The following is a 26980-nucleotide window of genomic DNA, read 5'->3' on the forward strand; positions in this document are numbered from 1 at the left end:
AAGTAGAGCAGTTGCAGATAGTCAATCAAAAATCTATCCGTTTATTACAAGTTGCAACAGGGTGACACGTCCAGCACAGAAGCAGAGAAAATGTCTAACTGGCCTCTTGGAGACAGGTCCTTTCTATCCTAATCAGACAGCACCAAATGTTCTGTAAACACCTGGCTCTTGGAGACAGGCCCTTTCTATCCTAATCAGACAGTACCTAATGTTCTGTAAACACCTGGCTCTTGGAGACAGGTCCTTTCTATCCTAATCAGACAGCACCAAATGTTCTGTAAACACCAGCCCAAGACGCTTGTTGAAAGGCAAAACAATAGGCTGTGTATTTTTCAGCTGCTACCTTAATCAGTGTAAACAGGATGTCATCAATACAATACAACAGTGAATAATCAGTGTGTCCTCGGTCCTTGTACATCCAGTCTGGTGTCAACCACTATCAACAGATATGAGAATAATCCATAACATTCAGTATCAAGTCTAGTGACCATCAACCTGCACCTTGAGTGTCACAAATAGAACACTGGAAATGGTGTATTAAAGAAACTCAAAATCACTCTGAACTGAACTTGAAGGTCAACTGCCACTTAGAACCAACTTCTCTGGTTTTGAATGGCCTATGTGGCATCGATACGAGTCAGAAACATTAATTATAGTGTCAAAATTAACTACAAAGTGTAAATAGGATAATTTTGGTCATAAAGTCAGTCTCGTCCAATACTGAGTTCGTCACGACATACTGGAGCGTTGGGTATGTATTACGATAATGCCCAGTGCCCACTAACAGGAGAGAAACAGCAGTGCTGATTGCGCTCTATCAGCTGTGCACGCTCTATCCAATCAGAGCAGCCAGAACCTCCAGACAGTGAGACAAACCTGCCAATTACTCAGCGCCTCAGACTTGTTTACATAAGACAACACGTCACCAATGTTATGTTGAAATCACTCTTGGCCCTAAGCCCTTTATGGAGTGGCCACTTGCTGATGTGTTTGATAGTGTCAATCACTTGAGTCTGCCACTTATTTGGGCAAAATTAGATTTGAGAAGATCAGAGCGCACTTGTATCCCAACTGCAACTTGTCAATATTCCAAAACCCATTCGCAAGCAGTGCCCCCAGCGACCTGTTTTGTAACATCATTCCCTATTAAACACTGCCAGACATCAACACACACACACACACACACACACTGGTAATAGGGAAAAAGTTGTAAAAAACAAAACTTTGCACATGTTGCACCTCGCCAGTGACTTGATAAGCTGATGCTCAATGTGCCTGATAGCTACTATTTTCTAGCTTCATTGACGAACACAGAGTTGGAACTTAGCTAGTTGGCAAGTGATTTAGTGATTTAAGGCACTGATAAACAGCGTGTAGCTTGTGCTTTATTTACAGTAGTTTGACAGCTTGCAGATGAAGTTGTAGACATGTTATTGTTTTCAGAAATCAGTCCTGAGCGCTTAGCCACTCGATAGACTGTATGCAGTGCACTGACTAGTTTTTCATGCACATTTTTTAACTAGAGAAATACTGCACCAAATACCTTAGCTAGATGTAAAATTGCCCAACTAAGACCTCCTCTGTAAAAACGTCTAAATTAATTACAGATTTCTTGATTACAGATTCATTCTGACTATTTAAAATGTTTGAGGAAGTGGCTATGTTGTTGCTACGGTGTCTCAGGAGGGACAAACAACAGTTCCTGCCAGGGTACAATTAAGCAATAAGTGTGTGGTATATGGCCAATATACCACGGCTAAAGGCTGTTCTTACGCACAACGCAATGCTGGAGTGCCTGGATACAGCCCTTAGCCGTGGTATATTGGCCATGTACCACAAACCCCCAAGGTGCCTTATTGCTATTATAAACTGGTTACCAATGTAATTAGAGCAGTAAAAATAAATGTTTTGTCATACCCATGGTATATGGTCTGATATACCACGGCTGTCAGCCAATCAGCATTCGGGGCTCGATCCACCCATTTTATAATTTGCGAACATAACACCCCCACATCAAACCACACCCCCAAGACAACTCTCGTTTGGCTGCAGTGATGGCCGCTAGCATTTCTTAATGATCTATCTTCAAAACGAGGCCAAATCAGTGCAGTCGCCCTTTAAGTCATTTCACATTTTCCCATTTCAATGAGTACTTCTACCTTTAAAAAAATGAAGATATTTTGCGGCAGTATTGGCTCTTTCAGTGTTTCTTAAACCTGAGATTAGGTCCCAAAAAATGTTTTATAGTAACCCTCACAATTTCTAGATTTCATAGAACTGAAATCTCACTAATATTCCCCTCTTCATCCCGTGTGATTCCCCCACCCCCTTCTTCATCCTGTGGGATCCCCCCTCTTCTTCGTCCCGTGTGATACCCCCCCAGCTCCAAGATCTACGGCGACGGGAACGCGGTGCCTCGCATCCTGAAGTTCCTGCAGACCATCAACCTTGATGAGCCGCTGCAGAAGACCTTCTGCTTCCCCCCCGTCAAGGAGTGGGACATCTCCCAGGACATCGACCACATCCTGGAGACCCAGAGCGCCCTAGCAGTCGACCTGGGGGGGACCAACCTCCGCGTGGCCATCGTCAGCATGAGGGTACGGTGGTGGGAGGGGGTGTGTGTGCGTGAGGTGGGGGGTACACTGCATGTTAGATGTATTATTATTATCATTATTAGTCATGATTGGTTATAAACATAAATCATCTTCCTGGTCGTACATCAGCAAAATAAACATACATTATACAATATTGACAATACATACTATACAAAAAGCGTACTTCCAGTGCGTGAGTGTATTGGAAAAAGAGGGAACGCTAGAAAGAAGGGTGGAGTTCCCAACTGCCCACAGAAGGGCTCTTGGACTCCATCTATTCTCTCACTACCGTGTGCTTCCCAGTTTCTATCTAACCATCCATGTGTTCATCATCCCTCTACACCCAACTAGTTCAGGTTTGTAATGGTGATAGCTAGTAATGAATGCCCATAACCACCAAAGGTCCTCAGAAGTGTAATAAAGAAATGATAGATGGAACTAGAAAAGTTTCAGATAAAAAGATGATGTACCATACCAAGATGGCATGATGTACTGAGCTGACATGATTTGCCGTTCAACACGACAGAGAATTTTGTCAGTTCTGTTCTAGACCGACGCATATTCTGTAACATTCTGTAACGTTGCACTTCTCATGGAATAAGCCCCAGGCCTGTACCATTTCTAGCCTTTTTTAGCCTGACCAACCTTCCTCTGATCAAGCCATGAACTGTCCCTCTCCATCTTTGGAGGATGCATGCGCTCAAAGTCTTGGCCTCTATTGGTTGACCTAACTATAGCTAGGCTACTCAAGATGTATTGCTTGTTTCTTTTTTTGCTTTTGAAGACTTTCAGATTCTGAAAAGCGCTATAGAAATGTAAATCATTATTATTTGACATGGGCATGTGGGTTGTCTAAAACTGCTTTTCGTCAGTGAGTAAGTTGGAGTTGAACACAAATGTCAACAGGGAGCTGTCATATCTTCCAACGAAGTTAGAGGGAAGATTAGAATGTCAACTGTCAACCGGTCCTTCTTTAGCCCAACGGAAGTCGTCTTTAACACACATTTGATCTTGATTAGGCCCCATTTGATTGAAGATTTATGACTTTACGTGAGAAACACCATGAGCGTCTGCCGCTCAGATGAAAGTGGCTGTCAGGTATAACATTCTTCTGAGACGCTGATATATTTAATTAAGTCACTGGCGTCAGACAGCACTGACTTGTCAACCAATACATTGTGTTCTCCTTTCCTTGTGTGGCTCTGCTGGGGCCACCAATAGTGATGCATATATGGAAATGTATGCACGGATGACTAAGTCGCTTCGGATAAAAGCGTCTCCTAAATGGCATATACTGTATTATTTTATATATGGGCAACAATTAAATAAAATGTCATTTTTAAAGAACATTTTATTTTAAATATTGGTCTGATTTACAGTGAGGGAAAAAAGTATTTGATCCCTTGCTGATTTTGTACATTTGCCCACTGACAAAGAAATTATCAGTCTATAATTTTAGTGGTAGGTTTATTTGAACAGTGAGAGACAGAATAACAACAACAAAAATCCAGAAAAACACATGTCAAAAATGTTATAAATTGATTTGCATTTTAATGAGGGAAATAAGTATTTGACCCCTCTGCAAAACATGACTTAGTACTTGGTGGCAAAACCCTTGTTGGCAATCACAAAGGTCAGACGTTTCTTGTAGTTGGCCACCAGGTTTGCACACATCTCAGGAGGGATTTTGTCCGACTCCTCTTTGCAGATCTTCTCCAAGTCATTAAGGTTTCGAGGCTGACGTTTGGCAACTCGAACCTTCAGCTCCCTCCACAGATTTTCTATGGGATTAAGGTCTGGAGACTGGCTAGGCCACTCCAGGACCTTAATGTGCTTCTTCTTGAGTCACTCCTTTGTTGCCTTGGCCGTGTGTTTTGGGTCATTGTCATGCTGGAATACCCATCCACGACCCATTTTCAATGCCCTTGCTGAGGGAAGGAGGTTCTCACCCAAGATTTGACGGTACATGGCCCCGTCCATCGTCCCTTTGATGCGGTGAAGTTGTCCTGTCCCCTTAGCAGAAAAACACCCCCAAAGCATAATGTTTCCACCTCCATGTTTGACGGTGGGATGGTGTTCTTGGGGTCATAGGCAGCATTCCTCCTCCTCCAAACACGGCGAGTTGAGTTGATGCCAAAGAGCTCCATTTTGGTCTCATCTGACCACAACACTTTCACCCAGTTCTCTTCTGAATCATTCAGATGTTCATTGGAAAACTTCAGACGGGCATGTATATGTGCTTTCTTGAGCAGGGGGACCTTGCGGGCGCTGCAGGATTTCAGTCCTTCACGGCGTAGTGTGTTACCAATTGTTTTCTTGGGGACTATGGTCCCAGCAGCCTTGAGATCATTGACAAGATCCTCCCGTGTAGTTCTGGGCTGATTCCTCACCGTTCTCATGATCATTGCAACTCCACAAGGTGAGACCTTGCATGGAGCCCCAGGCCGAGGGAGATTGACAGTTATTTTGTGTTTCTTCCATTTGCGAATAATCGCACCAACTGTTGTCACCTTCTCACCAAGCTGCTTGGCGATGGTCTTGTAGCCCATTCCAGCCTTGTGTAGGTCTACAATCTTGTCCCTGACATCCTTGGAGAGCTCTTTGGTCTTGGCCATGGTGGAGAGTTTGGAATCTGATTGATTGATTGCTTCTGTGGACAGGTGTCTTTTATACAGGTAACAAGCTGAGATTAGGAGCACTCCCTTTAAGAGTGTGCTCGTAATCTCAACTCATTTCCTGTATAAAAGACACCTGGGAGCCAGAGATCTTTCTGATTGAGAGGGGGTCAAATACTTATTTCCCTCATTAAAATGCAAATCAATTTATAACATTTTTGACATGTGTTTTTCTGGATTTTTTGTTTGTTATTCTGTGTCTCACTGTTCAAATAAACATACCATTAAAATTATAGACTGATAATTTCTTTGTGAGTGGGCAAACGTACAAAATCAGCAGGGGATCAAATACTTTTTTCCCTCACTGTATACGTCTTTTTAATTGTAGGGTAAGATAGTGAAGAAGTACACCCAGGCAAACCCCAAAACCTACGAGGCGAGGATTGAGCTGATACTGACTATGTGTAAAGTGGCAGTCGTTGATGCTATGCATCTCAACTGCCGGATTCTTGGAGTGGGTATGTGGCTTTCTCTCCTTCATGAAATGTCCCTTTATGTTTTGAATTGCACATGAATATGGCAACATTTTCTTATGCAAATCTTTCAAGAAGCACATTGACTATACCAACTGTTGGCTGGGGCTTGCAATTGAACCATTTCACTGTACTTGTGAATGTGACAAATAACTTAACTGTCGTTTTAAATGTGTAAACGTCACAGTCTCTTGCCCCAATTATTTGTGCTCAACGACAATAAATACGCTTCAGACCCTAGTTTTCTCACTATATAATAATTTTTACATTTGAGTAATTTAGCAGACACTCTTATGTAGAGCAACTTACAGTTAGTGCATTCATCTTAAGGTAGCTAGGTGAGAACCACATATCACAGTCGTAGTAAGTAAATTTTTCCTCAATTAAGAAGTTGTCAGTAGCTATTAGGAAAAGACCCCTAGTTTGACAGGATCTGATTGTCTCTCGCCATCTCTCCTCCCCCCCTCAGGTGTGTCGACAGGGGGCAGGGTGAACCCCCAGGAGGGTGTGATCCTCCACTCCACCAAGCTGATCCAGGAGTGGAGCTCCATCGACATCCGCACCCCCATCTCTGACGCCATCCACCTGCCCGTCTGGGTCGACAACGACGGCAACTGTGCCGCCCTGGCAGAGAAGAAGTTTGGCCACGGCAAAGGAGTGGAGAACTTTGTCACCATCATCACTGGAACAGGTACTCTTGCCACCATAGAATTAAAAATGATTCATTCTGTTCATTCATTTTCTGTTCATTGTATTTCTATAAGGTTGAGAATTCATTCCACACCTATATGGCGTGAGATGAGATGGAAAGTAAACAATGACAGTTTGGGTGGATCGAGTGCATAACAGACCAATCGAAACTAGGCAATCAGATGTCAGTCAGTAACTTTTCAATTTGAGTGGATTGAAAAGGTATTGAAAAACTGGATTTGTGTCCTGGAACACACAGTCCTGCACGGCTACCCGTTGAATGATGGATTGTCGTTGAAAGATTTCGTCTTACAAAAGTGAGAGAAACGAAATGAAAAGACCTCACCGTAACCATGTTTTGACAATGCTACTGATACTATTAAGACGTCTATTTAGTTCTCTAGATTACTTTTCCTGAGGACAATGCCATTTCAGTCTACATGGCATGACGCATTAGAAAATGGCATGACGCATAGGAAACAATCGCAACGATGAGCGCACATGCTTGTATATAATCTCTTAACGCAGTGTTTGTGTGTAAATTATAGGTTTATGACAGCTTAATTAAAGCTTAGAAGTTGCGACACCTGGTTATTCTATCAATAGGCTATGCGCGGCAAAAAACATTTGTCGCCATTTGTCGGATAATCAATTTCACTGACAAAAAAATTCTCGATCTTATTTCATGTCAGACAACATTCCTATAAACGCGCCCTGCAACAAGCAGGAAACAAGTTAGGGACGAACCAGAAATGTGAAATATCTGTACATTTCAAACCCTGGATGATGGCCATGTAAACTCTAATGACCTTTTTGGCTAAACGCATTGGACTTCCTCCAGCGATTTCTGAACTTGTACTGTTGAAAAGCGACATCCCAAATATAAATACAGTAAAGTATACGCACTAAAGGGTAAAACAATACATTTTGAGCAAAACAGTGTTTTTCAGACAACTGCAAACCTCAAAGAGTAGGGCGTTAAAGGAGTTGGTCTGATGGGATTCCGTGATGTCGTCAGCCTACAAAATTAAAGATAAACATTTTGGCAATTTAATTAGTTACACTTAACCTGTCATATCTAGAGTTGGGCCAATGCGGTTTCTGTCTAAACGTTCCTAGAGCGCCACTTTATCCTCCGTAGCATTTGCTAAGTGAGAATTGACGCTTCCGTGGTTGGGCTGTTTATTTCTGATCGTTTTCAATACCTAATGAATATTTCCAGTGAAAGCAGATATGCAATTTGTTGACACCACAGTACAGACTTGGATACACATGTTAATCAATAAAAACGTCAGTTCAGTTAGAGCGGGTCATTTCATACAGGGAATTGTTGGAGGCCCTCTCGTATTATTACATCTCCTACATTTTGAGAATAAAGGCGCTAACATGGCAGCCGTTCTAAAACCTGGTCGAACTCCCTATACAGTACCTTCAGAAAGTATTCAGACCCCTTGACTTTTTACAGCCTTATTCTAACATTTATTAAATTAAAAATGTTAATCAATCTACACACAATACCCTATAATGACAATGCGAAAACAGGTTTTTTGAATTTTTTGCAAATGTATATATAAAAAAGATTTTTTTTTAATATATTTATTTACATAAGTATTCAGCCACTTTACTATGATACTCAAAATTGAGCTCAGGTGCCTCCTGTTTCCATTGATCATCCTTGATGTTTCTACAACTTGATTGGAGTCCATCTGTGGTAAATTCAATTGATTGGACATGATTTGGAAAGGCACACACCTGTCATTATATGGTACCACAGTTGACAGTGCATGTCAAAGCAAAAACCAAGCTATGAGGTCGAAGGAATTGTCCGTAGAGCTCCGAGACAGGATTGTGTTGAGGCATAGATCTGGGGAAGGGTACCAAAACATTTCTGCAGCATTGAAAGTCCCCAAGAAAACAGTGTCCTCCATCAGGAATAAGTTTTGAACCACCAAGACTCTCCCTAGATCTAGCCGCCCGGCCAAACTGAGCAATTGGGGGAGAAGGGCCTTTGTCAGGGAGGTGATCAAGAACCCGATGGTCACTTTGACAGAGCTCCAGAGTTTCTCTGTGGAGATGGGAAAACCTTCCAGAAAGACAACCATCTCTGCAGCGCTTTACCAATCAAGCCTTTATGGTAGAGTGGCCAGACGGAAGCCACTCCTCAGTAAAAGGCACATAACAGCCTGCTTGGAGTTTGCCAAAAGGCACCTACAGGACTCTCAGACCATGAGAAACAAGATTCTCTGGTCTGATGAAACCAAGATTGAACTCTTTGACCTGAATGCCAAGCGTCACGTCTGGAGGAAACCTAGCACCATCCCTACGGTGAAGCATGGTGGTGGCAGCATCATGCTGTGGGGATGTTTTTCAGTGGCAGGGACTGGGAGACTAGTCAGGATCGAGGGAAAGATGAACAGAGCAAAGTACAGAGAGATCCTTGATGAAAACCTGCTCCAAAGCGCTCAGGACCTCAGACTGGGGAAAAGGATCACCTTCCAACAGGACAACGACCATAAGCACACAGCAAAGACAACGCAAGAGTGGCTTCGGGACAAGTCTCTGAAAGTCTTTGAGTGGCCCAGCCAGAGCCCAGACTTGAACCCGATCGAACATCTCTGGAGAGACCTGAAAATAGCTGTGCAGCGACGCTCTCCCATCCAACCTGACAGAGCTTGAGAGGATCTGCAGAGAAGATTGAGAGAAACTCCCCAAATACAGGTGTGCCAAGCATACCCAAGAAGACTTGAGGCTGTAATCGCTGCCAAAGGTGCTTCAACAAAGTATTGAGGAAAGGGTCTGAGTACATATGTAAATGTGGTATTTCATTTTTGTATTTTTAATACATCTGCTAAAGTTTCTAAAAAAAAACTGTTTTTGCTTGTCATTATGGGTGGTGTGTGTAGATTGATGAGGAGGAAAAAACAATTTTAATCCATTTTAGAATACGGCTGTAACGTAACAAAATGTGGAAAAGAGTCAAGGGGTCTGAATACTTTCCAAATGCACTGTACGTAGTGTAGCCACGCATCAAAACGAAGTCATGCGTAGATATCAAAACAATATTGTCACTATGGGGGCGACAGAACCATGCTAATAAAGGACCCCTAACGAATAAGGTAGTCGTGCTGATCGGAAAGCCACACAGACATCGGTGAAGGCACCACTAACCATTCTGTTTGATTTGTGAACAGGCATCGGCGGGGGCATCATCCAGCACAACGAGCTGATCCACGGCAGTACGTTCTGCGCGGCCGAGCTGGGCCACATCATGGTGTCTCTGGATGGGCCGGAGTGTATGTGTGGCAGCCGCGGCTGCATCGAGGCCTACGCATCAGGCATTGCCCTGCAGAGAGAAGCCAAGAGGCTCCACGACGGTTAGTTAGAACACTTCTTAATTCGATTTCTTGGTAGTCCTTTACTTAAAACCAAGAGGCATAATGCACTATGTGGTTATAATGCATTTGTAAGACTTGCCATGCTCCAAGAACCAGGCACTTGTTCAATATGACACATTGGGCGTCAGTGTTCACCAGGGAGGGATGCAAAGCTTAAAACAACTTTGTCTTTGTCTTATGAAAAAGAGATGTTGATTTGACACCTGGCCTGTGTGTTTGGTTCTCCAGAGGATCTGCTGAAGGTGGAGGGGATGGTGGATCTGAAGAAGGCTGAGTCCGTCAGCGCCATCGACCTCATCAACGCAGCCCGCCTGGGCAACAGCAAGGCTGAAGCCGTCCTCAGAACAGGTGGGTCCACACTCGTCATGTTGATTGAACATCACCTTAGATCAGACATACTCCTTCTTAAGTTAAATTATACCGTGCCTATAGAAAGTCTACACTCCCCCTTGGATTTCTTCATATTTTATTTTTACAAGTGGGATTAAAATGGATTTAGTCAACGATCTACACAAAATCCTCTTATCAAAGTGGAATAAAATGTTGAACATTTAAAAAATAAAAGATGAATGAAAAATAAAACACAAATATACCTTGATTAGATTGGTACTCACCCCCCCTGGGTCAATACATGTTAGAAACACCTTTGGCAGTGATTACAGCTGTGAGTCTTCTTGGGTAAGTCTCATAAGGTATTTGCACACCTGTATTGTGCAATATTTGCAAGCTCTGTCAAGGTGTTTGGGATCATGGCTAGACAGTGATTTTCAAGCAGATTTAAGTCAATTCTAACTTGGCAACTCAGGAACATTCACTGTATTATTTGTAAGCAACTCCAGTGTAGATTTGGCTTTGTGTTGTAGCGTTATTGTCCTGCTGAAAGGTGAATTCCTCTCCCAGTGTCTGGTGTAAAGCAGACTGAATCAGGTTGTCCTCTAGAATTTTGACTGTGCTTAGCTCCATCCCATTTCTTTTTATCCTGAAAAGCTCCCCAGTCTTTGCCGATGTCAAGCATACCCATATCATGATGCAGCCACCACCATGCTTGAAAATAAGGGGCAGTTACTCAGTGATGTGTTGGATTTGCCCCAAACATAAGGCTTTGCATTTAGGCCAAAACTTGTTTTTTTGCAGTATTACTTTAGTGCCTTGTTGCATACATGTACATGTTTTGGAATAATTGTATTCTGTATATTTGTATGCTTCTTTTCACGCTGTCATTTAGGTCATTATTGTGTAGTGACTACAATGTTCAGTTCTACTCCCATTGAACTCTTTGGCTGTTTTAAAATCACCATTGGCCTTTTGGTGACATCTCTAAGCAGTTTCCTTTCTGTCCTGCAGCTCAGTTCAGAAGGACGACTGCATCTTTGTGTCTGGGTGGTTTAATACATCATCCACAGCATAATTATTAACTTGATCGTGCTTAAAGAGAGATTCAATGTCTGATTTGTTAGTTAACCAATCACTGCCCTTCAATATGAGGCTTTCGAAAAGCTCCCTGGTCTTTGTAGTTTAATCTGTGCTTGAATTTCAATACTTGACTGAGGGACCTTAGATGTTGTATGTATGGGGGACAGAGGAAGGGGTAGTCATCCAGAAATCATGTCAAGCCCTATTATTTCTAACTGTGAGTTCATATAACAACTTTTACTTCTGAACTAATTTAGGCTAGCCTAAACAAAAGTGATGAATACTTATGCAATTACTATTTTAGTTATTTAATTGTTATTCAGTCGTAAAAATAAATCAATATAATTTTATTTTCACTTTGCCATTATGGAGTATTTTGTGTAGATCAATGACCAAAAATTACAATAAAATCTATTTCAATCCCACTTTGTAACGCAACAAATTGTGAACGTTTAAGGGGGTGTAGACTTTCTATAGGCACTGCACATTTATTTTCCCTCAATCACTGACCTGGTTAAATAAGTTTGATAAACCACTTTCCTCCCACCATCATTTTCCTTTACTAGCTGAATTATGATGCACGACAACAAATGTTACCAAATGTGACATTGACATCATAGTCCAGGCCCAGTTCGCATCATAGTGCATCTCTATGAAACCCACCCTGCATCTTATAGCTAACCACTCCTCTCCCCGTTTCCTCCTCATCCAGCCGGCATGGCCCTCGGCGTGGGCATCGTCAACATCCTCCACATGGTCAACCCCTCCCTGGTCATCCTGTCGGGGGTGCTGGCCGCCCACTACCAGGCTCCTGTCCAGCAAGTCATAGGTCAGAGAGCCCTCACCTCCGCGCAAAGCATCCAGGTCCTGACATCCGACCTCGACGAGCCCGCCCTGCTGGGGGCCGCTAGCATGGTGCTGGACTACACAACCAGGCGCATCTATTAAGAACATTATGGTGCTAGACTACACAACCAGTTGCATCTGTTAAGAACATCGGTCAGTTGTGAAGTTCTAGTTTTCATTTAAGTGGTCCTCCAAAGGAGGAGGGCCATATCTTGCAATTCCCTTGTTTATAAAGATGAACTTGCTATTAGCAAATATAAATGCCTAATACAGTACTGAAATGGTAGTACTATTATCTACAGTACAGAAATAATAGTACTATTAACTACAGTACAGAAATAGTAGTGTGTGTGTCTGGATACATACAACAGCCTATACAGTCATATGAGTACAGCCGCAGTATGAGTGAATAGATGGGTGTGTCCAGACAAAAGATTTGAAAAGATGTGACCAAATACGGATAAGGATCATTCGCATTCATTCACACTTGTACTATATGGCCATATTTTGACCCTCATGATTCCATGTTTTTGTTAGTTCTTAAGTCTAAACATAGAAGGTGTTATTTGTTAAGCCACGCAATGAAAGCAACATGTTACTGTGATATATTAACAATATTTATATTTGTCTAACTGAAGCTGTTAGAGCTTTGCAACACTTTCTCTTGTTTTGTCTTCATTTTGGAATCAGCTGGTTTGAAAAAACAAAATGCACCCAGAAGATTTATGTTTTGTGTTTCTTCATGTTAAATGTTTCATTCCAATCAAATTATTCATAACCATTAAATCATTTAAGTTGAGTATATGAAACTGGAACCAGTTCTGCAACAATGTGACTTACCCAAGGACTACCCTCTCTCGGACAACAGTTACACCTTACCCTCAAATGTAGTGCCTATGATATGTATACCATAGTTGTCTTAACTGTGTGCTTCAATGGAAGGTGTGCTGCCAAATCACTTGTATTCATTATCATTCTTTTTTGTTTTATGCACACCTTTTATGCCTTGATTGTCATATATTAAGAGATTACTATACAAATCAGTCATGTGATTGTCCATTTCTGTTTTTGATCATGGATACTAAATCTTTTTTATTGTAATTTGTGACTTCTATCAATGCAATGGGTATTTTACACATTACAATAACATATTAGTCTACATTAAAAACACTAGAAAATGTCAGTTTGGGATGGGTGGATGGATTAATATACGATTCAGTAGACAATATTCATCGTTTTAGGTGTGGCTGAACTAGGCTGCATTGTAAACATACCACAGGGCTGGGTGGAGTGCCAGTCTGTCTGTGCTATCGTAGGATTTAACTTTAATGTCCCTGAGGGAAAATTGTCTTAAACCCAGTACTGCTGTATACAAAATAAACACTGTACATTAAACACTTAACATAATACAATCCACTTGTCACACAACCTCTTGTCACTCATTGTCATCACAATCAGTGACGTTGACGTGATGGTACATCATGTATAGTATAATATCTGCCATTTAGCAGACAACATTATGTATGTGTGTTCCCTGGAATCGAATCCACTATTCTGGTATTGCAAGCTCCAAGTTCTACCAACCAACTGAGCTACAGAGAACCTCAGTACATAGTGATTACGATCAGGTGGTGGTGTGATTGAGACGCCGCAAATCAGAATGGCTGTTTTCTTCCCATGTCCTTCTTCTTCGCTAGTGGCAAACATGATCCGCCTCAAGTTGTTTGGTCACAGTAGTAGCATGATTGAAAAGAATCACATCGGGTTCACAAAACAGTTGCGCTCTATTTTACTGTACAGAAATGACCAGGTATCTACTTGGTTAAGGAAAAACACCTTATTTACAATATGGATATTACATCATGCACAACATGTATGCCTTCGTTGTAAGGTTTCAACTGTGACGACATACAAAGTGGTAATTCCCCTGTTGTTTTGTCTGTTTTGACCATATCATAGACGGACACTAAAATCTATACTGAATAAAAATATATACGCAACATGTAAAGTGTTGGTCCCATGTTTCATGAGCTCAAATAAAAGATCCCAGACATTTTTCATACCCACAAAAAGCATATTTTTGAAGTTTTGTGCACAAATTTGTTTACCTCCCTGTTAGTGAGCATTTCTCCTTTGCCAAGATAATCCATCCACCTGACAGCTGTGGCATATCAAGAAGCTGATTAAACAGCATGATCATTACACAGGTGCACTTTGTGCTGGGGACACTAAAATGTTTTGTCACACAACACAATGCCACAGATGTCTCAAGGGAACATGCAATTGGCATGCTGACTGCAGGAATGTCCACCAGAGCTGTTGCCAGTGAAATTAGTGTTAATTTCTCTACCATAAGCCGTCTCCAACGTCGTTTTAGAGAATTTGGCAGTATGTCCAACTGGCCTCACAACCGCAGACTACGTATAACGACGCCAGCCCGGGACATCCACACTTTCACCTGTGGGATCATCTGAGACCAGCCACCTGGACAGCTGATGAAACTGGGTTTGCACAATTGAAGAATTTCTGCACAAAATGTCAGAAACCATCCCAGGGAAGCTCATCACCAGGGTCTTGACCTGACTGCAGTTCGTGTCGTAACCAACTTCAGTGGGCACTGGCAGGCTGTAGAAGTATGCTCTTCACGGATGAATCCCGGTTTCAACAGTACGGGGCAGATGGTGTGTATGGCGTCGTGTGGGTGCCCCATGGTGGCAGTGGGGTTATGGTATGGGCAGGAATAAGCTACGGACAACGATCACAATTGCATTTTATTGATGGCAATTTGAATGCACAGAGATACCTTAACAAGAGCCCCATGTTTCAGCATTATAATGCACAGCCCTATGTCGCAAGGATCTGTACACAATTCCTGGAAACTGAAAATGTCCCAGTTCTTCCATGGCCTGCATTCTCACCAGACATGTCACACATTGAGCATGTTTGGGATGCTCTGGATCGACGTGTACGACAGCGTGTTCCAGTTCCCGCCAATATCCAGCAACTTCACACAACCATTGAAGAGGAGTCGGACAACATTCCACAGGCCACAATCAACAGCCTGATCAACTATGCGAAGGAGATGTGTCGCGCTGCACGAGGCAAATGGCAGTCACACCAGATACTGACTGGTTTTCTGATCCACGGCCCTACCTTTTTTTAAAGGTATCTGTGACCAACAGATGCATATCTGTATTCCCAGGCATGTGAAATCCATACATTAGGGCCTAATTAATTTATTTGACTGATTTCCTCATATGAACTGTAACTCAGTAAAATCTTTGAAATTGTTGCATGTTGTGTATATATTTTTGTTCAGTGTAGTTAATATGTCTCAAGTCAGATAATTCACCTGAACAACTTGAGCAGCAGTCAGTCAGACCTTCACCTATCAATGATTAAAGGAAACGTAGAGCTGTACTACTGACTGGAATGCCTGCTGTTTCCATAAAGGGTGGAACATGGACGTCAACAATGCCTCTCTCGGGTTATGCCTAGTATTTACTGATATAGATGTATTACTTGGTTACAGTATGTCACCACCCTGTTTTCCATGTGTAAATACAGTGAGATGCAGAATGAGGGGCCTGGCTTCCATAATTAGGTAAATACTCTCCCCTGAACAATGAATTCGTTTTACTGTAATGAAAAGTACTGTGTCAAGAGAGTATGACAAAACGTAAACCAGCAGGTCTTTCAGTCCTCTGGGAATGTTTTCATAGCCTAGCATTTTATGGAATGACCATATAACCGTTCAAACTCAACTTTGGACCTCGAAGTCAGTTCCACTGGGTTTTTTTTTTCTTTCATTCCTCCCCTCGAATCAGGGTGGGTGCAATTAGGTAGAACAGAAAACCAGCAGGCTCCGGACCTCGTAGGGTTAAAGGCACCACATGGTCAATCCGCTATCTGCATTGGCCGTGCAGCATTTAGGTTATACAGTACCTGCAGAAGTCAGGGCATTCATACTTCTTGTACTTCGCGGAGCAGCGCAGAGCTGTTGAGTAGAGCTTTGTCAAGGAAGTGAGTTTTTGTTTATACAGGACCTCCCTGCCAACCAATCATGTCAATGAGGAGCTATACGGAGCTAGCCGCAGTTTACAGCATTTGGGAGGCGCACTGCAATGCGGTACAGAGCTGAATTTGGCCTCTGCAATTGTGCCACAAGCATAAATTGGCTTTAAGAGTTGAATACTCCTGATATAGACGTTCCAAATTAGGTTGCATTTGTAAAGTCTACAATTGCTTGTTGCTACACAAAATATGTCAACATAACTAATAAAGCCATTCATTGGTTGTACAGATTCAAAGTCAAAGATGTCACGTTCTGACTGGCCACCTCCCAACCAACAGCGTTGCTTTGATCAAAGGTAGGCAACTTCGGTTTGACCATTTTCAGAGATTTGGTGAGATGGTCGTCTCTGCCCTAACGCTGGGAGTCGTCCCAAAGTGGGAAGGCAGGAGGTCTGCTTACCGTGGACAGATTTTTACAGGAGTAAACCACCTCGCTTCGCCTCTTCCTTTCTGCCATTTTCACTAGAGATTAATTTGAACCCAGAGAGAAACCAAGGTCATACAACAGCAATAGGCCCTCTCTACCACTAGGGGCACACTAAACATCATTTATTTGAAAATGCAGTATAAAAAGAGGTCTTGTTATTTGTCTCACCTGAAATTATACTTCCACCAATTAGGTGCAACCATAATAATTTGAATGTCACGGACAACACTTCAGTAACAACGTTGATGACAAAAGTTTAATTCATGTTTTACTGATATTGTAATCGATGGACAATGAACACATGAAGCAACACTTGGGCTACAGCTAACCTTTAACCACAATTCTACTCTGTTTATGACATTAACGTTTTGAATATTTATATATTGCCTGTATATGTACATAGGTACACACATATAGAGTACATGATACACCACATGACGTTTACCAGGGTTGGGGGCAATACCATTTCAATTCCAGTCAATTCAGGAAGTACACTGAAATTCCAATTCCAATTCTCTTCAATGCTTTTCAATGAGCAAAAATTGGAATTGGGTGTACTTTCTGAATTGACTGGAATTTAAATGGAATTGACCCCAACCTTGATGTTTACACACACACAAATAGATAGCGTATATTTACCGTACTTGATTCACGGTTCAAATGGGAAAAATGCATAGATTGAAATAGTCACAATAAATGCCACAAGCCGGCTCTAAAATGGTTTCCAACAAAACACTTAATAAACAGAGTTTGGTCCTTAAAAGAATAGGAGAAAAAAAAGTTTATACTTCTTTTGTTCTTTAATGATGGAAAGGGAGATGGAAGAGGGGAATGATATCATCAATCCATTTACAACGACCCCAGGTCAGGTAGGTGGGTTGGGGGGGAATGATACATTGCCCTATGAGAGGTTGGTTGCAATCTGGGTCCAGAGAGGGTTAGGGTCAGGGAAGGGTAGAGATACAACCGTCTCAATTCACTCCCTTGGACCCTCAATGTTAACAGATCTGTAAGGTGAAAGCAACATGGTGGATTGTGGAAGCTCCACCACTACACTGCTTTTACGTATCCAGAGCCTTCAGATATGCAAACATTGAATGGTTAGTGCGAAGGGGGAGGGACTGAACTGAGATGTCTAATAGAAAGAGAGGGGGGAGGGGTTTAGCGGACCAGAGGGGCCTGCTTGAGGGAGATGAGGACAGAGCGCATGCGGGAAACGTCTTTGGCCTGCTTGCTGGACTTTGGGGTTGAAGTCGCAGAGGCGCGCCACGCGCTCCCACTCGGTGCCGGGGTTGTTCTCGTCCATGTCCGACAGCATGGCCTCCTCGGCCGCTCTGCAAGGCAACACAGGAGAGGACAGAGCTTTAGAGAGGGAAGGAGCAGTTCCTGGGCCCCAGAGATCAGCAGAGCTTTACGGAGGGCCTTACTGCTGCTCACTAACACACCACCTCCTCTGCAACACTACAGGGATAGACATGGGGAATCCCCATAGAAATACATGAAGGTATTTTTGATCCATTCAGCATTACATATAATAATTTAGTGAGTTGTCAATAACATAAAAAAAGGACTCATTATCAAAATGGTGCCATCTTGGGATAACCTTTTCACTGTTTTAGTCCAACAGTTTTAGTGAGGTCTGAATCTAAACTTTGCTTGAGGAGGAAGTGTTGAGGAGACAGCAGCGGAGGCCAAACTCAGAACAGTCCAGTCCACCCAACTACATTACAGTACATCCAAAAAGAAACATTCTCTGGGTGGCCACATCAAAAACAAATGAAGAGAACAGGGATAGATACGATCATATAGCATGCCCCCTAGAACCCGTCATACAGCTAGTTAGTTACCTGCTTTTCCCTGTCAGTCTAACCAAGGGGTTTTGAAAAACAAGCTCAGGTTTTTGGAATGGTTATAACGCGGTTTGGTTGGTTAAAAATGCAGTTCGTCACAGAACTGGGGGGCGACGCCCGTAACTTGCTTTTTGGTTACGTTCAAATATTCTCTCAAGATCCAAGTATAGCATTAGGAATAGGTTTTGTTCTATGTCCTTTATACTTGTGCTTGATGAGAGCGCTTCATGGCAAGTTAGTTTTTTAACAACCAAAACCTGGATGCCTGATACTTTGCCATGCATTTTGCTGCGGTTGGAAAGCAGGCCATTTGAAATGCAGCAAATACTTGATATAATAACCATAAGAGAATTTTGATTGAACATATTGACGTGTCACAATCTTCACTAATAACTTATATTTTATATAGATAATCTTTACTCCAATACCAAACCCAAAAGGGCATCTAATTCCACTAGAAGGCTTACCATACATAATACCTGAAATGAAATAATAAATAAAATGGTACAGTGCCACAATCACAATAAGACATTTTGAAATGCAAGCCAGGGGGCATAACAAAACCCAAACCCACCCACCAAAGATAGGACACTTCCACTGCCAAGGAGTTAACTAAATGAAAGACCCCTCTATAAACTAGAACACAATACACACAGCAAAATGGGGATGAGAAGCCAATGAAAATTCACTGTCACAACGAAACTACAGATACACACAGGACTAGTGAACCAACGCATCACAAGAGGAGGGACACCCAGCTTCTAAAATATTTAATTGGCAGTGGATTCGTATTCATCTACAGCAGAGCTCTCCAAACCTGTTCCTGGAGAGCTACCCTCCTGTAGGTTCACTCCAACCCCAGTTGTAACCAACCTGATTCAGCTTATCAACCAGCTAATTAAAATAAAAAAATCAGGTGCGCTAGATTAGGGTTGGAGCGAAAACATACAGGAACAGGGTTGGAGAGCCCTGACTACAGTCTAGTCTAATTGTGTACTACTATTGAATATTGTTTTGCTATTTTTCAAGGCTAATATACTTCTCCCTACTAGGATATTTTCGATTGTCTTTGTTTTTTTACTTAACTGGTCTAGGCGGTAGCAAGGATGGTTAATGTGTGTGCTTAAAAAGGTGCATAGGAAGGAAACAAGGAGAAACAGATCACAAGTCAGAGATATAGAAATGAAAAGTAAATGAGCTTTATGCAGATGACAAAAGCCAGCATGCATTTTCCCAGAGAGAAAAATAACGTCTTTTTTTTTTTGGGGTGGGGGGGTTTGTTTGTTTTTGTGGTCTAAGAAGTGTGCTTAGCTTGCAGCCTTCATGTGCTGTGCCATTGGGTTGGTTGGTTGAGGCAAAAAGACATGCCCTCTCGGTCTCTAGCTGTGGGTCTTTGTTTTGGCAGAGACAAGGACGTCGGTTATATGGGAACGTTTTCTCTTTAGCGATTGAATGAATTCAATGGCAGATAGATATAAGGGCTGCAATACTAAGAGGGCGAATTAAGCAACAACAGTAGCATGTCATTCTACGGCAGACAGTGGCTTGCTACTAGCTACTAACAGAGTCTAAGCAGATCACATTTACAGATGTTTGAAGCAACGGTGTAGCCAATTAGCCTTCAATATAGAGATGCAGACGTACAAGCAACATCAACACAACAGTTGACTTTCTACATCCAGGGCTCTGCGACAGTATCAGGTTATACAGGCTACCGAACGGCTCATAGGAACCGTTTCTGTAGCGTGAGACAGCTGTACAAGTACACCACCCTGGACAGGACGCTAGTCTATTGCAGGGCCTTACCCCCCAATATATATCTTTAATGCCGAGTCCCAGTTTGACAGTGTTTGGTATGACTCGGCCAGGGATCGAACTCCCAACCTTCCAATCTCAGGGTGGACACTCCAACCACAAGGCCACCAAGTTTGTAGGGTCAGATTTTGTTGTATTCATTCTTAATTGTAACGATGCTCTCCACATGAGGGATTCAGTGTCCATTCAACATTATGTCAACCAACGGACATTCTAGTACAGTACAATAGTGATTGCATAAATCACTCCTATAAAATAAACATCTCTGCAGTTCTTTCATGTGAGGGGTGTGTGTGGTTATTCAAGAAGATGCTGAAACAGCAGAGATAATGTAGGAAGGAAACGGCCCTCCAACAACAATGTTGCCTTTGTACAACTTTTCAGGAGCCTTATTGAAACCAAAAGGCTGCAGGTTACTGGGTATAAAGCAGTTAGCTATAGGCATATAGTGTGTGTGTATATGTATGTATGTATGTATGTATACACACACACAGTACCAGTCAAAAGTTTGTACACCTTCTTCTTTATTTTTACATTGTAGAATAGTGAAGACATCAAAACTATGAACACAGATGGAATCATGTAGTAACCAAAAAAGTGTTACACAAATCAAAACATATTTTATATTTGAGATTCTTCAACTAGCCACCCTTTGCCTTGATGACAGCTTTGCACACGCTTGGCATTCTCTCATCCAGCTTCATGAGGTAGTCACCTGGAATACATTTCAATTAACAGGTGTGCCTTGTTAAAAGTTAATTTAAGGAATTTCTTTCCTTCTTAATGCGTTTGAGCCAATCAGTTGTGTTGTGACAATGTAGGGGTGGTATACAGAAGATAGCCCTATTTGGTAAAAGACCAAGTCCATATTATGGCAAGAACAGCTCAAATAAGCTAAGAGAAATGACAGTCCATCATTACTTTAAGACATGAAGGTCAGTCAATACGGAACATTTCAAGAACTTTCAAAGTTTCTTCAAGTGCAGTCGCAAAAACCATCAAGCGCTATGATGAAACTGGCTCAAATGAGGACCGCCACAGGAAAGGAAGACCGAGAGTTACCTCTGCTGCAGAGGATAAGTTAGAGTTAAGTGCACCGCAGCCCAAATAAATGCTTTACAGAGTTCAAGTAACAGACACATCAACATAAACTGTTCAGAGGAGACTGCGTGAATCAGGCCTTCATGGTCGAATTGCTGCAAAGAAACCACTACTAAAGGACACCAATAAGAAGAAGAGACTTGCTTGGGCCAAGAAACACGAGCAATGGACATTAGACCGGTGGAAATCTGTCCTTTGGTCTGATGAGTCAAAATTTGAGATGTTTGGTTCCAACCGCTGTGTCTTTGTGAGACACAGAGTAGGTGAACGGATGATCCCCGCATGTGTGGTTCCCACCGTGAAGCATGGAGGAGGTGGTGTGATGTTGTGTGGGTGCTTTGCTGGTGACACTGTCTGTGATTTATTTAGAACTCAAGGCACACTTAACCAGCACGGCTACCACAGCATTCTTCAGCGATATGCCATTCCGTCTGGTTTGCGCATAGTGGGACTATCATTTGTAAGGGTTGGGCTATTTGACCAAGAAGGAGAGCGATTGAGTGCTGCATCAGATGACCTGGCCTCCACAATCACCCTACCAATTGAGATGGTTTGGGATGAGTTGGACCGCAGAGTGAAGGAAAAGCAGCCAACAAGTGCTCAGCATATGTGGGAACTCCTTCAAGACTGTTGGAAAAGCATTCCAGGTGAAGCTGGTTGAGAGAATGCCAAGAGTGTGCAAAGCTGTCATCAAGGCAAACGGTGGCTACATTGAAGAATCTCAGATATAAAATATATTTTGATTTGTTTAACACTTTTTTGGTTACTACATGATTCCATGTGTTATTTCATAGTTTTGATGTCTTCACTATTATTCTACAATGTAGAAAATAGTAAAAATTAAGAAAAACAATTGAATGAGTAAGTGTCCAAACTTTTGACTGGTACTGTATATAAAATGCCTTTCTAATGGCATCACATCTCTTAAATAGGATTTTTAACAGACTAAAGTTCACCTTCAGATAATATGCCTGCATATTATATGAAGGTACTACTATATTGATAGGAGTTTTAGAGTTGGAGACACAGTTGCTTGAAACAAAACTACAGGCGTGACTCTACTAGCGACATTAGCCACATGGTATCGACACACAGCTGAGGTAGCTAAGCTTGTAGCTATACGGTTTCATCAATACATTTAAAGTAGTCCATCCCAAGTAACACACCTAACCAATGTTTTCTACATAGTGTCAATTTCCATAACTAGTTCTCCATGTACACATATGAATAATACAAGTATAAATATACAGGGATCTAAGAATATAAAACATTTGCATATGGCATGATGAGATGGCATGATAAAATGAAGGGACGTATAGATGGATGATGGATGACAGAATTAAACAAAACCAAACCAAAAGAAAATGGCCACTCGACGTACTACACTACAGTTATGGCAACAGAATTCATATGGAAACTGAGCAATGGAGCATAAAGCATTAAGGCTGATGCAATGACATTCAGACTACATACATTCACTGCATTAAAAAAAATAGACACCGGGCGGGTTTATATGTGCAAAAACATGCAAAAACAGCCACGCACGCTCAAGATAAATGAAATTCTACTTCTTTGAAAAAGAAAAACCAACAAAAAAAAACGAAGGGGAAAGCCGAACGTAAAAATTAGTGTTAAAATGGAAGGTGGGGCGGGCGATTGACGTCATGTGAAAAAAGAAAATGTTAGTTTAGCAACATACACATAACCAATCAGGTCAGAGAAGGGTTGTTTGTAGAAATCCTCATCCAGCACCCTGGAGACACAGGGGATGTCCCAGAGGAAAGCAGCAAGCAGGAGAGAAGAGAGAGAGCGGTAAAAAGGAGAAGAACAAACCCAGCCTAGAGCTCACACACGTATGCTACGTCCAAAATGGCACCCTACTCCCTACCTAGTGCACTACTTTTGACCAGAGTCCTATGAGACTACAGAGAATATGGTGCCATTTGGGACGCAGCCATACAAAGACTACAAACAACATAACAGAGGCAGGTTAGAGGTAGCTAGACATTAGACAGAGACTGAAAGATTGGCTGATATATTATTCAGAGCGGACGGAGGGCTTGGTTACAGAGAACTTCAGACGCTCAAGTTAGTATAAAGTCTAGTTTTCAATGTCTGAGCACTGCAGATCACTTGAAGAGTGGCAAGGAGTTCCAAAACCCTTACCCTAACCCTTTATCAAACTTAAATATATATATTTTTAAACATCCTACATTTCTGCTTGCTGCTGGGGCTGTCCTGTTATCTTTAGATAGATATTAACACCATATTATAATTCCTTATCGCAACTAGATATTTCTTGTGCTCAAATGTCTTGTAGTTCAAGGGTCAATTCTGGGGTATCATCATTTAGAAACAGCATTTCACCTCTTAGCAGCACCATGCATAACTTGGATTGCCGCGCTAGGTCATTATCAGAAATAAATTAACCTGTGAATTAATATACATGATAACTATTCATTCCGGAACATATTGTACTGATCTTTTTCCCTGTTCTACCATAGACTGTACACAGCTAGCCGTCTTTTAGTTTAGGCCTATATAAACCCTGAAACACATAAGAGGTAGTAGAGAACATATCGGGACCAACAGGAACAATTGCAGCACAATAACTAACTGTTCTGCAAGGGGATTTCTGCAGGAGAGCATGTTATTTATACTCAGTGGACAGGGTTTCCTTTCCACGGCTCCTGTAGAGAAAAAGTGAGTCAGTGGACAAAAGGTTCCCTTGGAGTCCAGTGGGTTTTAGTCCTCCTGGCTCAACCTGGGCCGTTTTTACATAGAAATAGAATGACTAGACTCTATTTCTATGCGTTTTTACCTGTTGTTCACTTTAGTCTTCTCCAGCTGCTCGTCCTGTCTAGTGTGCCACTCCTCCAGCTCTACCTTGGCCTTGTCCTTCCACTCAGACTCCTGCTTACGAGAGTTAGCATCTGGGGAAGGGGAAATGAGGAGGAAGAAGAAGTCTTATGATTCACACAGTACAGGCAATTCTCTTGAAAAATGAGATTACAAAAAGAAGCCTTCTAAAACCAGGAGCGATTTCAACATCAGGGGTGAGAACCAGATTTTGGTAGCGTTTCAAAATGTGCTTAGTGTTTTTCTTGCATTGCAAGTCAGGGACATACATTTTCCAATGGTTGTGGGGTTTGAAGTGGGCGTTCAGCGCTTTGGATTCAACTGTAAATATCACATCGGTTCCTTCTGTTCTATTGTTATGCTGCTATGGCCCTCTAGCCAGGATATACCAGGGGCCTCTCTGGCTTCCTCTCCTTACCTAGGACCTCCAGCCTCTCTCTCTGCTCCTCCCTCCATTTACGCAAGCTCTCTGGCTCAGCCTGCAGCCGGTCGGCACTGGAGATGGCTGAGTATGCATCAGACGGGCCATTGCTCTAACAAACACATGGGTGGTGTTCAATAGGGCACACTGTAGCAAAATTAAAACATGTCTCATTGGACAAGTACCGATAGCATCTCCCCCTTTTCACTCTGTTCCAGAGCATTTTCTTCCGTTTTGTGCATACTGAACACAACCATAATAATATGATACAACCATGGCATTTAGTATGCATTAGGCTATGTTAAAACACACATGCATGGTTAAGTATTCTAATGTTTTCCTTGAGTCAATATAATCACAATCAGACAAAATGGAAAAAATAAGATATTACCTCATGAATGTCTCCGTTAAGAGCACCATCCACTGCATCTGCAAATGAATTAACAATTTATCATGAACAAAGCAATATCAAAGACAAGGACATGGCCTACATCATCAATTAACATTACAGAGTGGCTGTGCGTGTCTTACATTATAGAATAAGATGGATAAGTTGGTTGAATTTGCTTTCAAAACCATGACTATAGGCCCATCACAAATCAAATTCAGATTAATTATGGATTTGTCATTATAAGCTTGAAAAAACTGCAAATAGGTTTGTTCTAGTCTAGTGCATTGGTACATAAATGTTTGGTTAAGCAATACCTTTATGATGAGCGATTCATTCATTGGAACTAGCTAGCTAGCTACATGCCTAGCACATCCCCTCCCTAAGGAGTTGCATAACATTAAAATGTTTCTGGCCAACGTAGCTAACTAATTGGCCAATAATCTCACTTCCTGAAGGCAACAGTTTTGTATGAAAGTCCAATGGTCATTGGGGCCATATATCAAATTGCAGTAATGAAGTGGCCAGTGAGCTAATGTTGCTGCAGTGGGATCAATCCAATGACAGGCTAACGTTAGCTACTGTAGCTAGCCAGAAAATTCAACGACAGAGGCTAACGTTGCCGATATATTATGTTAGTTGATTCACGACACTTCACAAACATCAAGATGTCAATAAGTAAAGTTACGTGTAGTTAAATTAATTACCATATACAAATGTAATGTAGCTACTAGTTAACGCTGTTAGCGAGCTTACAAATGGGGTAGCTAGCGTTACCTAGCGCATTACGCGCTAGTTTCCCGAACATTTTAAATAGATGGACTGAAATATCGGATTTATCAAGCTAAATTGACGTTACTTGTTTTTCTCATGGTCTATTTCATGACTGGCTACAGACAGTCGATGTAACAGTAGATAGTTCGTTGGCTAGCTAGCTCGTTGGCTGGCTAGTTACTATAATTAAGATGGCTAACATTAGCTAGATAACCCTGTGTAGCTGGCTAGCCAATAGCTAGCTAGTTATAACACATTTGCTATGCTTTGACTCCACCAAATAATACTTGAACGAGCTAGCTAGTTTGCTAAATGGAGAGTTTTGGAACCTAACTACCGTTTGCGTCGCCTGTCAGATTGTTGTCTAGCGACGTTGGAACCTCTCCGCTGTCCAGGATGCTGAATCCTTCGTCGTTCTCAATCCCCGCGATCTCGCTTTCTTGCTGGGCCAAGAATGCGGCAGCGGGGTCTTCCTCCGTCCCATTGCCGGCCGCAGCCTGTGGTGCGCTGAGCATGTCAAAATCGTCCATATCTAGCTATTCGATGATGGTGGCTAGCTATCGATAACGTTACAATATCTAATGGGGGAGTAGATCAGTGGATCAGCTCGAGAGATAAGGGAGGAGAGAATGAAAAAGCGGAAACGCTGGAAGGACCAGTCAGAAACGAGGAATTTGTATTGACTGTGCTGTGCACCAACCACACAAGGAATATGGTTGCACCTGATACGTAAGGGTCCCATGATCTACAGCGTGCCTAGGGTTTGCCAATCTTGAATCTCAAGGGCACAATACAATTAGGAATTAGAATATTAGACATTTAATTAATAGGACACAGCAAGTGTGCATAATATTGTCTGCACTATAAAAATGTGTAAAGCAAGGATTGGTTAAAATAAAAAATTATCATATTTTATCTCTCTTAAAAGTGCAAAGGGGGAGATGACACGTGAATTATACTGTCAAAAATCTTGGCTAGCCTATGATCGTAATATTAAACTCTCCTGAGGTTAATCGAAGATATAGAGTCAATGGGATATGGGATGTCACTGATATCTATACCCAATTTGATAGGCTTATCATTTCACTCAAGTGGTCTATTTGATAATTGGTGTCTATTATGGCAGTGATGGGCTACTGTAGGCCTATACTCTATTAAATTCTAAATGTTAGATCCAGTGATCCA

The 26980-nt window shown here is 41.9% G+C and overlaps 2 protein-coding genes across 7 annotated transcripts in view; one reads left to right on the forward strand and one right to left on the reverse strand.

Moving 5' to 3' along the window:
- gne (glucosamine (UDP-N-acetyl)-2-epimerase/N-acetylmannosamine kinase) overlaps positions 1-13498 on the forward strand; it is a 36367-nt gene extending 22869 nt beyond the window's left edge. For all 6 annotated transcript variants that reach the window (XM_045206022.1, XM_045206025.1, XM_045206023.1 and 3 more), the window contains 6 exons: positions 2384-2597; positions 5598-5727; positions 6212-6433; positions 9624-9806; positions 10056-10175; positions 11953-13498. In XM_045206022.1, the coding sequence (XP_045061957.1) occupies positions 2384-2597; positions 5598-5727; positions 6212-6433; positions 9624-9806; positions 10056-10175; positions 11953-12188 (1105 nt within the window). In that variant the 3' untranslated portion in view covers positions 12189-13498. The remainder of the gene's footprint in view (positions 1-2383; positions 2598-5597; positions 5728-6211; positions 6434-9623; positions 9807-10055; positions 10176-11952) is intronic.
- A 3874-nt stretch (positions 13499-17372) lies between these two features.
- On the reverse strand, positions 17373-26446 carry clta (clathrin, light chain A). The gene is given in 7 exon segments (XM_041843020.2): positions 17373-17832; positions 17834-17921; positions 23053-23106; positions 24175-24286; positions 24631-24745; positions 25025-25062; positions 26133-26446. Coding segments are annotated over 7 exon segments (684 nt in total). The 5' UTR covers positions 26326-26446; the 3' UTR covers positions 17373-17748.
- Positions 26447-26980: the final 534 nt, after the last annotated feature.

Source organism: Coregonus clupeaformis, chromosome 21, assembly GCF_020615455.1.
Source record: "Coregonus clupeaformis isolate EN_2021a chromosome 21, ASM2061545v1, whole genome shotgun sequence".
In the NCBI taxonomy this organism is placed as follows: domain Eukaryota; kingdom Metazoa; phylum Chordata; class Actinopteri; order Salmoniformes; family Salmonidae; genus Coregonus; species Coregonus clupeaformis.